The following is a 12,036-nucleotide window of genomic DNA, read 5'->3' as shown; positions in this document are numbered from 1 at the left end:
CCGCCCTGGGCCAAAGGCAGGCGCTAAACCGCTGAGCCACCCAGGAATCCCCTGTTTGTAACTTTTTAAAGCTGGGTCAGAGTTTCAAAAGTTGTGACTTTATTTTTCAGAGATTAAAGGAATTTGTGACTATATTACCATGACTATGAGAATGAGATAATATATATATGCCCTATTTTTGGTTTCGTGGTCCTCGGTGTTCTGCTATAATAGGGCTTCCTCTGCATATTATAAAAGACAAAGGTATCCTGGGAGGTACAAATTTCCACCCTAGGATAAGCTATGTGGTGTTATTTGTTTGTAACTAGCTGGGTTATACTTGTCAGGTCTACCTTGACATGGGGAGTAATTAAAGAGCAGTAGCTATGTGTTAGGAAAGACCACAGGTGAACTTAAGTTTGTTCTTCATTTTGTCAGCTTTGCTTTATCCTTCCATATAGAAAATTCCCTGTCATCTCTCTGTAAGCCCTTAGTTGATTTTCTTGAACATGGATCTCAGATACCATATGCTTTAAAAAATCTTATCAGAAATGAAGGGATAAAGGTGGTTTCAGGCTACATAATTTTCCTAATTTAGAAATCTGTTGGCTTCTAATTGAGTAGCCATTAATTATTACAAAAATTCTATCTTTCATGTTATACCAGTTGTATACTTTGACACTGATCTGCAAAATACGATCCCAGGGCAACAGCAGCAGCAGCGACACCTGACATCTTGTTAGAAATGCAAAATTCTAGCACTTCATCCCAGACATACTAAATCAAAAAGTCTGGGAGTGAGGCCCAGCAGTCTGTTTTTAAACAAGCTTCCAGATGATTATGATGTATACTAAGTTTGAGAAATACTGTATAATGATGCAGTGCTTTTAAAACTTCAATGTACTATAAGTACCCAGGGATCTTGCTTTAATATACAGATTCTGATCCAATAGACTGAAGAAGGTAGGGTTCAAGAATCTGTGTTTCTAATAAGCTGCCACTTGGTGGTGCTGCTATTGCTGGTTAGCAGACCATACTCTTCGTAATGTGTGGTAGAAACTTGAGTTCTGGCTCCTTGTGGCAGGTAGTAATAAGTGATCTGATAAACTGGTATGTGTGATTTTGGCCAAATTAAATAACTTTTAAATAAATTAATTAAATAAATGATTTAATTTTAAATAACTTTTCTGGGCTCCTGTTTTCACCTCAGAAGGGCTAGACTAGGTATCTAAGTTTCCTGTTAACTATGAGGTACTACTTCTTATTAATCTTTGGTTCAGATTCAGATAAGTAATTCCTATTTGTTGAATTTATCCTCAAGAGTTAAGAAAGGCTGATAAAGCCTTACATCTAAAAAAAAAAAAGATACTTTATAAACTCCTTAAATTTTAAATTTAAATTTAATTTAAATTTAATTCCTCTTTTCAAGTAGGAATAACCTAAGTAACTTCTTACATGTCATCATAGCTTTGAAACATAAACATTCATTTTGAATTTTTATTACTATTTTAAAATTTTCGTTTTAATCTAAACAGAAGAATTAGTTTAGAAAAATTTTTTCCCACATTTATTATTTATTTATTTAAAAAAGATTTTATTATTTGAGAGAGCAAAGAGCACAAGCAGGAAGTACAGGGAGAGAAGGGCAGAGGGAGAGGCAGACTCCCCATTGAGCAGGGAGCCCCATGCAGGGCTTGATCCCAGGACCCTAGGATCATGACCCCCATGCAGGGCTTGATCCCAGGACCCTAGGATCATGACCCCCATGCAGGGCTTGATCTCAGGACCCTAGGATCATGACCTGAGCCAAAGGCAGACACTTAACCAACTAAGCCACCCAAGTGCCCCTATTTCCTACATTTAAAAGGAATTATTTGGTACATTTTATTAATACACATTAATATTTCTAACTTACTTTGCCTTTACTTTGTGAGCTTTTTTATTTTGTGATTTATTTGAAAATATTGATAGACCTATCATGTGTGATGCTACATGTACCTCTATTGTTTTTATTTTGGTCGTACCAAGTAGAATTTCTGTTGTCATAGTTTGATTTTTAAATTTAATCTGTTCCTTGTGCTCACTTCGGCAGCACATATACTAAATTTAATCTGTTCCTAAGTCTGTCCATCTAGTTTTTATTGATGTAATGATGCCAAGAACTAAATTTAAATTTCTTTTTAAATTCTACACTGCCAAGGCACCTGGGTGGCTCAGCAGTTGAGCATCTGCCTTTGGCTCAGTTGCGATCCCAGGTTCCTGGGATTGAGCCCCATGTTAGGCTCCCTGCAGGGAGCCTGCTTTTCCTTCTGCCTGTGTCTCTGCCTCTCTCTCTGTGTCTCTCATGAATAAATAAATAAAATCTTTTTTAAAAAAATTCTACATTACCATGAAATTCGTAGAAAGAGATATTGAAACAAATTAAAAATAATAAGGGAAAGGAAGACCTGAATTCATCATTGTTATCAGCTAGGAGCTGATAACTAATAGAGCTGATAACTAATAGAGCAATTGGAATGAGTTTTCTAACTAGTTATAGACAAAGAGAACTCTTTCTACCTTTATTCTCCTTTGAAACAAATAGCATTGGTATAATTCTTGGGAATAGTTCTCTGGAGATAGACTAGGAAGAATAATAAGATTAACAAAATGATACTAAAAAGTGTATGTGTAGGTGAGTAGGGGGTAGAACAGTTGTGTTTCATTCTAAAAGTATGATATAGGGCTGCAGAATTTACTTGGATTTAGAGATTGTCAAGGAAAAGGAGTCAGTTTAAAGCAAGGCTTCATAGTATATTTTACTCAGGACTTACCCTACTTGAAATTTAGTCAGATACCCTTTTTTTTTTTTTAAATTTTACTCATCTATTCATGAGAGACAGAGGCAGAGATACAGGCAGAGGGAGAAGCAGGCCCCTTCGCCCCAGGAAACCTGATGTGGACTTGATCCCAGGACCACGACCTGAGCCAAAGACAGACATTCAACAGCTGAGCCACCCAGGTGCCCCTTAGATATTCTTATGGAATATTTTATAACTAAATTAGAATTTTTAGAGAAAGAAATCAAGTGAAAAAACACTACAAAATTTTATCAAACAAAAAGATTAAACAAGTAAAGGAAAAATACCTTTAGTGGATCCGAGGTCTAAAAGCATGTAATTATGCAGCTGTTACTGAACAATCTATGACAACTGCTAACTCAGAAAACAAACAGGTAAGGCCTGCCACACTGCCTCGGCCAACTGCTTCCTCCTTGGGAATCCTGAGGGGGCCAAATTGGAAGCATAGCACCTGGCTGGGTTTGCCAACACTGAATAGATAAACCTGTGGCATTACTCAAGAGAGAGGAAAGTCTTGGAAAAGAGAAGGGGAGAGATTTATTTCTGGTGCTGGATGCTGGGAAAGATGGCAGGCACAAGCCCTAACAATAGACCTCTCCATGGGCAAGATGGAGATGTCAGGTGGGTATACATGCAAGAAAACATGCTGAGAGTGTGTGATCATGGGCGGGGCAGGGGGTTGGCGGTGGGAAGGAAGGGTACAGGTGTTCAACCCATGATCATGGGCAGGTAAGGTGACATGTAGGCTGTGTCTATCATTCCATTGATATCAGGGCTTTTCTAGTCTGGCAGTTGGAATATTCTGGTCACTGCAAAATATCTTGTCAGTGACTCAAGAAAGTGTGATAAGCAATAAGCACAGTGGGTTATAGTTAGAGCATGAGTTAAGTCATCTTGTCTATTTCTGATTGTAACTGTTGGGATCAATAGTTGAGCAAGAGGGCTCACTGATACAGCCTTGATTTAGACTGAAAAATCAACGCAACTATGTAACGCATTGGCCCCTTCCTGGAACAGAATTCTTAACCTAGTCAGGATTCTAGACCCCCATGGTAATAATAATAATAATGATAAACAATCCTATGAGAGTAGATATTTCCTTTTTTTATGGATGAGGGAATAGGCTCAGAGATGGAAGTCATTTGACTGAGATACAGGTAGTGAGTGAAAGAACCAGAGTTCAAATCAGAGGTTGCACTTGAACACAACATTGTACTCCTCCTTAGTTAGGGGTCAGCGCATCCATGGGTGAAGATGGCAGGTGGTATGTGGTTTACAGTCAGTCATTCTCTGAAGGTTGTACTTTCTTTTGAGAGCATCCTATTTTTTATTTTTTTTATTTTTTTTTGAGAGCATCCTTAAAATGATGTTTGGTGAATAGGATGGTTTTTGTGTTGTTTTGACTTGGAAACCAAATCCTGAAAGAGCTCATCTCATGTAGCTCTAGGCCATGGGTTATAGATTAAGAAACCACTTATCAGTTCTGATGATTATTATTTTAAATTCTTAATGATTTCCATGTGTCTAAAATAGTATATAAAGATTCCTTATAATGTAGGCATTTAATTTTGGAGGATTTTAGATACCACATTTTTATAGTAAATATAAAGGAAACATTTTATATTTGTCACTTTTTAGTGTCTTAATGTATTAACTTGCTTTTAGTAGCTCATTCTAACTATTTCTTCTTAACATGGTAGAAAAGAGCTTTATTTTCATAATTTTCTTCTAGGTATTAAATAAAACTAAAGAATTTGAAGATGCAGTGAGAAAAGTTTTAAGAGATGTTAATTTAGATAATGATGTAGTTGTATCAGTCTTTGAAACAAACATCAGAGTTCTTGGGTAAGTATGTAAGACACTAAAGCTATGATTTTTTTTTTTTTTTTTTTTTTACTAAAGCTGTAATTTTAATAACAGAAGCCTAAGCTATACTGTTTATTTCTTGATGGTAATAAAGCAAGAAATTGCTTATGCTTAAAAGATGAAAGTTGGGGTGTTATGAAACAGAGGCTGGGGGATGACCTTGCATTGTATCAGAGACAGACAGACAGCAGCAGAGTTTGGAAGTAGTTGCAGACTCAAATCAAAGGTAATCCCCGTGTTTGTTAAAAAAAAAAAAAAAAAAGGGTTAGAGGTTGACCATTTGCATATTAGTTGTATCTCAGGTTTTTCGCTAGTTTACATAGTTTGCTAATCTTAACCAGCATCTCTTCAAGCCAAATGAAATTAAATGTATAATATTACCTCTCAACTAATAAACAGCTTGAAATGCTCTCAGAACATTTAAAAGTATCGAATTACAAGATTTATTAATTCAGGTTTCAACATTATTAAATTTTTATACTTTATGGTTACTTTTATGTTATTATACATTTCCTTTTGTGAAACAGGTAGAGTCTTTTTCAATTTAGGAAATATTTATGTAGCTTTTCACAGAGTTTTTTAATCTATTTAATACAGAGTTGGGGAGATTTTTTAAATATTCTGTGAGAGTTAAAGATTGCATGATATAATTAAGTTAAATTTAAAAGCTGTTAGAATCAAATGTCAGGTTGTTAAAATAAGTGATTTCTAGGATACTTTCTTTTTTTTTAAGTATCTTCTTTATTTTAAGGAATTTTAAGGTGTTTGAGAATGCCAAACACTTTACAGCAGATAGAACATCTGAAACTTTTTTGTACTGGCTGTGGTTTGCTGTAAAATGAGTAGCCAGAGTTAGGTTAAAAAAAAAAAAAAGAAAGGTCCTTTCTGAAGTCTTCCCTTATGTGTGCTAAATTGTTGGTGACAAGATAGCCATATCTTTTTAGGTGGTAACTTTCAAGTGTCTGTAAGAAATGGATAATGTTTCCTCTCTGTAATTGTAGGGGTCTTTTGGGTGGACACTCGCTGGCGATCATGCTGAAAGAAAAAGGCGAGTACATGCAGTGGTACAATGATGAACTTCTCCAAATGGCGAAGCAATTGGGTTACAAACTTTTACCAGCTTTCAATACTACCAGTGGCCTTCCTTATCCAAGAGTAAGTAATCTGAAAAACGTAGCAGTCTTTATATACTTTCTTTACCATCTTAAAAAAAAAGAATTTTTGTAGTTGGAACCATTTGTTCATTACCTGCTTGAGGCTGAGGAAAAATACTTCATAGCTATATAATAATTTATATTGACATTTCAGTTCTGCATTTGAGTGGTATGAGAGTTTAGATTAGTTTAAGCCTTTTATGTGTCACTGTGTAACAGTTTAGATTATGCTGCAGAAGAAAGAAACAGATGCCAAACTAGAATTTGGGCACAGAATTATTTGTGCAGAAACTACATTTGAAACAGAGTGAATGTTGACTCTCCAGAAGAGAGGGTATGGAGAGAACACAGGACAGGGGCATGAGGAGGAAGTAGAGTGGTGGAAAAGACTCAGGAGGAGAACCATACAGTAGAGGCTATGGTATTATGAAATCTTAGAGCTTCAAAAGGAGGTCTTCTAGAAAACAATAGGAGGGGAGCCTGAGTGTTTCAGTTGGTTAAGCATTTGCCTTTAGCTCAGGGTCCTGATCCCAGGTCCTAGGAAGAAGTCCCCCCCCCTCCCCCCAGGCTCTCAGCTCAGTGGGGAGTCAGCTTCTCCCTCTCTCTGCCCCTCCCCCAGTCATGCTTTCTTTTTCTCTCAAATAAAATAAAGAAAATCTTTTTAAAAAAGGAAATAAAAAACAATAGGAGAATTAGATGCAAATAGAACCTTAAAGGATGTAATGTGGAAGAGTAAAGAGGAGAGGAGAGAAGGGTTCAAAGTAGGTGAAAACACAGGTCTGTTTATTTTGAGATTTAGTTGGAGGTGGCAGCAGAGTCAGTTGAGAGAGTTTGTTTTTTCCTCCCCCAAAAATGTTATATTTAAAGCAAAGGGAAAGAAACCATTGAATATGGGAAGAATTTTCTTGGCTATTGTCTTTATTAACACTATTGCTCTCTCCATCTTGTCCAAGTTAGATACCTCAGCCATTACTAAGTTCTGATAATTTTTCTATTTTCTTACTGCTGGTATGCTAGTTGAAGCAACTAATTATAATATATAATTTTATTCTTAAACTATTGTAAATACCTATCTTACTCTTTTCTCTCTGGTTTATTCTTTAGAGACTTAAAAAAACTTACTAAAACAACTTTTATCAAACTACCCTCAGAAGTTTTACTGACTCCCTATTGTACAGAGTATCTTTTAACTTTCAGAATTCATTATGGTTTGGCAGTAGACTTTGCGACTTGCTCTCAGAACCTCACACCCCAATGAAATGAGTGTTCCATTTCAATCAAAAGAATCTGTTAGTGTTTCCCCAAACACCTAAGGTATGTTTTTCTTTGTTTTTTGTTTTTTCCATTTCCATGCTGTCAGGCCTGCCATCTCTATTACCTGGAATAACTTTTCACCCAATATAAATCAAGTAAGATTCACTTTCCCCATCAAGAAACCTTTGGAGAAACAGCATGATACAGAGCAGTGCTTTTCAAACTGGAGGTCACAGCATATTACTTTACCCACCAATTTAGTGGATTGTGACCAACACTTTTTCTTTTTTTTTTAGTGAAAGAGACTAGTTATTAAATCTTTTATTTAAATTTCTCATTCTTGATATTTTTGAATAGCTCTTCTGTGAACATCTTTGTATAGATCTCTTCTTCCATAGGATAAATTACTAGAAGAGGATATAGTAAGTCACAGAAATACGGAATGCTTTTTAAGCTTTGGGTACTTATTGTTGCCCAGTTGTTCTCCAGAAAGGTTCTATTTTTACAGTTACCTGTGTTTTATAAAAGTATATGTGTCCTTGTACCATTGTCAACAATGTGTATTGTTATTCTTTAGCCAATTTAATGAGAAAAAATGGAGTCTTGTTTTAATGTGAATTTCTTTGCTTTTCAGTGTGGTTAAGCTTGTTTGTCAATCTTTTTATTTTCTTAGCATATTAAAAGCAAAGTTATTTCAAATAACCTAGATGTATGTTTAAGTAACTTTTGGTGAATATTTTTAGTTTTTGTTATAAATGGAGGTGCTAAATTTTGGGGAATCTAGCATTTCTTTACTTTTGCTGTAACATGAGAAACAGGTGAGGAATTTAAAAAGCTACTAAGAGTCTTATAGTAAAATAAAGAAAATGTATTATTTTCTTATACTCTGAAGTATCAGGAAAATTTTAAAAGTTGCTTTTTAGAAGAGGACTAAATATACAAAACAAGTGTCTTTCTACCCTGCCTTCTTCTTGCTTATGAGCTTTTGCTCTTGAAAGTGTGTACAATTGCTCTTGGTTATGCATAATTGGTAGTATTAATGTTTTTAACTCAAGAATTTGCTGGGCAGAAATGCTATTTTAATAGTTAATGGTCATTTGTTACATCTGCATATAAACCCTAGAAGTAGCCCACACTTTATGATGCCATTTCCTCAAAGTTAATTAAAAACACTTTGCCACTTTTTCTTTTTTTTTTTTTTTTTTTTTTTTTTTTTTTTTTTTTTTTTTTTTTTTTTTTTTTTTTTTTTTAATTTATTTATGATAGTCACAGAGAGAGAGAGAGAGAGAGAGGCAGAGACACAGGCAGAGGGAGAAGCAGGCTCCATGCACCGGGAGCCCGATGTGGGATTCGATCCCGGGTCTCCAGGATCGCGCCCTGGGCCAAAGGCAGGCGCCAAACCGCTGCGCCACCCAGGGATCCCACTTTGCCACTTTTTCATTTAAAACCTCATTTATAAGATTAGGTAGATGATTATATCCATAAAACAGGGTTAATGGGAATTCCATTTTGATATAGTACATATTTTAGGGGTCTTATGGGTGTAGCAAATATGTAATGTAGGTAAATTTAGTGTAGGTAATTTAAACTTCTAATAATAAATAATATTTATTTTTTAATAAAAAATATTCTTTTTTAAGAACTACTTTGTGACTCCCTAGAACATAGGACCAGGAGGGAGAAACCAGGTTCCAAATTCCTTCTAAGTACAAAAACCTTTATTATACTTTTAACCTTTTTGTATGAAGCCTTTCCAGTAAAGGGCAATAAGCTCCTTGTTTCTAGCTTCTACATGACTTAACAGATGCTCCTACCAATGCCCTCTCTACCCCGATCCTCTGAGATCTAGTCAGAAGGACTGGAACTTATTTAACCAGCCTCTAGATCAAAAGTCAACAAGAGGATTTCCATAAGCAAAAAAGGCGCTCAACCCTTTTTCCTGTCTTATAGAAACAGTAGTGCCCCCTGGAAATTTTGCATTTGGAAGTTGTTTAATGCAGATTTTCAGCATAGAAGAGTGAAATGATATGATATAGATGTATTAAGAAATAGTTCTTTTACATCATTTAGTAGTGAACATTTTGGGACAGTAAAGACTGTAATGCAATATGCAATATGCAACTATCTTAAGTATTTTTAATGTACAGAACTTCAGTGACAAAGTATTTCCCTTTTTTTGTTAAGAGAAAAGATACCATTTTAGTTTTCTGTTTTACCTTTGCTTACTCTTGACTATTCCCTGGACTTTGCCATTGTTAGCTCTTGGCTACTCCCAATTCAGTAATATTTTACCAAATATCAGGATATTTCTTCTGATTTTTTAAAAAGGTTTTATTTATTTATTCATAAAAGACAGAGAAAGGCAGAGACATAGGCAGAGGGAGAGGCAGGCTCCCTGGAGGGAGCCCAATGTGTGACTGGAAACTCCAATATCACTCCCTGAGCCAAAGGCAGACGCTCAATCACTGAGCCACCCAGGCGTCCCTCTTCTGATTTTTAGATCTTAGCATTTTGTTGTCACTTCCATTCGTTTGGCACTTATGACTTACCATTATTAGTTACTATCTCCATTTATATATATATCTGTCTTATTTGCTGTGTCTGAATTTTAAGCTCCCTGAGGACAAGAATCTTTTCAGTTACTTTGTATTTTAACCTAATACCCACCACGTAGTAGATAACTATTAATCAGTTGATTGTAATAATTAATAGAACTAACCAGAAAATATTTTTTACTGTTGGCTCTTATTGCAAATATTTATAAAATTTATTATACTTTACCTTAGTGCAGTTAATGTAAATATTTTATTATTGAGGATTTCTCAATAAATGATGAGTGATCTGGAAACATTTATATTTGATGTTTTTGTTATGCTAGATCCTTGGCATTTGCTTGCTCTTTTGTTTTTTATATGGACTTCAGAAGACCATCAAGTCTTTGTTTTTGTTTTTTAAAGATTTTATTTATTTATTCATGAGAGACACACAGAGAGAGGCAGAGACACACAGGCAGAGAGAGAAGCAGGCTCCATCCAGGAAGCCTGATGTGGGACTCAATCCTGGGACTCCAGGATCACGCTCTGGGCTGAAGGGAGGCTCTCAACTGCTGAGCCACCCAGGCGTCTTGACCATCCAAGTTTTAATCAGTTTGTGGTCAGTTTGGTTCTGGTTAATCTAGGTTTATAATGTAGTGTGATTTTGCTGTCTTTGAATTATAAAAAAAATTCCTTTCAAAAAATTTGCTTTGTGTTATTTGATAGCCTGTCAGCAAGGCAATATACTCTATATTTCAAAACTTTTTAAACCTGTAAATAAAATTTTACTTTCTTCTTAAATACATACCATAACTTTATCAGTTTTTTTGCTGTGAAGGATTAATATAGTACTGGTTTTATGCAAATTCTCAAATCTAATTTCTTTTAGAGCTAGTCTAGTTCCCTATTCTTATACTAACTGGTTCAAACTGTTTAGAGAATAAAATTGTAATAGATGATGATATTTTCTCTATGTAATTCTTGTATGGGTAGTGATTTTTGGTCTCATTGAGGAAGGAAGTAAATGAAAAATTATTTACCCCATGAATATTATGTGTGTAGTAGAATAAACTTCCCTGGATGTTAAATTGAAAAAAGTCATAAAGACCATCAAATTTCAGTGTTTAAATATTTTATGAATTATTTGCGTGATTTGAGATGTCTGGATGGCTCAGCGGTTGAGCATCTGCCTTCAGCTGAGGGCGTGATCCTGGAGTTCTGGGATCGAGTCCCACATCCGACTCCTGTGTGGAGCCTGCTTCTCTTCCTCTGCCTATGTCTCTGCCTCTCTCTCTGTCTCTCATGAATAAATAAATAAAATCTTTTTTAAAAAATTATTTGCTTGATTTGATGAAAAATCTTGATTGAAAAATAATCTCTTATAGAAACCATTATCTTTCCACAGTTGTTAATGATAATCTTCTGATAATCTTCTGATTTTATTTAGATTAATTTAAAATTTGGTATCAGAAAACCGGAAGCTCGAACAGGAACTGAAACAGATACTTGTACAGCTTGTGCAGGTACCTTGATCCTTGAGTTCGCTGCTTTAAGTCGATTCACAGGAGCAACAATATTTGAGGTTTGCTTTTCAAAGTCTTTGATCTCTTGGGTATTGGGCATAACTAACTTTGTCTTTTTTTTCATTGCTCACGTATGAGGAGTATCAATTGAAGGATTATTGTCATTTTAGTGAACTCTTGTCTAGATTTCACCATACTTTTTTTGTCAAAAACCTAGAAATCATTGTGAGGTAGATGTATATTAATACAACTTTGCATTTTTTCACAAACTATAAATTTTTAGGTTTATTTTTTGGAGATTTTTTTAGCCATGTTATATTGATACCAGAAATGTTTATATGAAAAACTGTCTTTTTGTTTTATTTGTTAAACTTCTAGATGGCCTATTGCATTTCTGAAAACTTCACTGAAACAGTGAAATTTTTGCACTTGATAGTCATATCTGTAAGTTTGTTTACCCCGAGGTTAATTTTATTTCTTATCCAAAAGACTTAATATTCCTCAAGAACTTTGTTGTAGACTATGTCTCGCACTTTTAGTTTTATATATATATATTTAAGCATGCCATTTTGTGCAATAGTATCACAAAACACCCTCTTTTTGAGTTAGAGGACTTAGGAAAATTTTTTTAAATTCAGCAAATGGGACACATAAAGCAAGCAGAAATAGGGAATATATACTACTGTTAGAGACATTGGATCGGACTGTGAAGAAAACAAATCAAATGGTCTTTGTGTGTATGTATATTCACAGTGTCAAGGACAGATTTATCATGTTTGGTTTAATTTTTATTCTATACTTGCTGACATATTTCCCCTTCTTTGAAAAGTATAGCCACTTTTGCACTAATGTAATTTCAACTACTTAACTCTGAGATACTGATGCA

The 12,036-nt window shown here is 34.9% G+C and overlaps 1 protein-coding gene across 7 annotated transcripts in view; it reads left to right on the top strand.

Annotated features, from left to right (window-relative positions):
• The window catches only part of EDEM3 (ER degradation enhancing alpha-mannosidase like protein 3), a 72,651-nt gene that overhangs the window by 23,656 nt on the left and 36,959 nt on the right, over positions 1 to 12,036 (top strand). For all 7 annotated transcript variants that reach the window (XM_049112157.1, XM_049112158.1, XM_025430077.3 and 4 more), the window contains exons 5-7: positions 4,552 to 4,664; positions 5,687 to 5,840; positions 11,075 to 11,209. In XM_049112157.1, coding sequence (XP_048968114.1) covers positions 4,552 to 4,664; positions 5,687 to 5,840; positions 11,075 to 11,209 — 402 coding nt within the window. The remainder of the gene's footprint in view (positions 1 to 4,551; positions 4,665 to 5,686; positions 5,841 to 11,074; positions 11,210 to 12,036) is intronic.

The sequence above is a fragment of the Canis lupus genome, chromosome 7, assembly GCF_003254725.2.
Source record: "Canis lupus dingo isolate Sandy chromosome 7, ASM325472v2, whole genome shotgun sequence".
Classification (NCBI taxonomy): domain Eukaryota; kingdom Metazoa; phylum Chordata; class Mammalia; order Carnivora; family Canidae; genus Canis; species Canis lupus.
The sequence above is the reverse complement of the archived record's forward strand: the minus strand, read 5'-3'. Positions and strand labels throughout refer to the sequence as shown.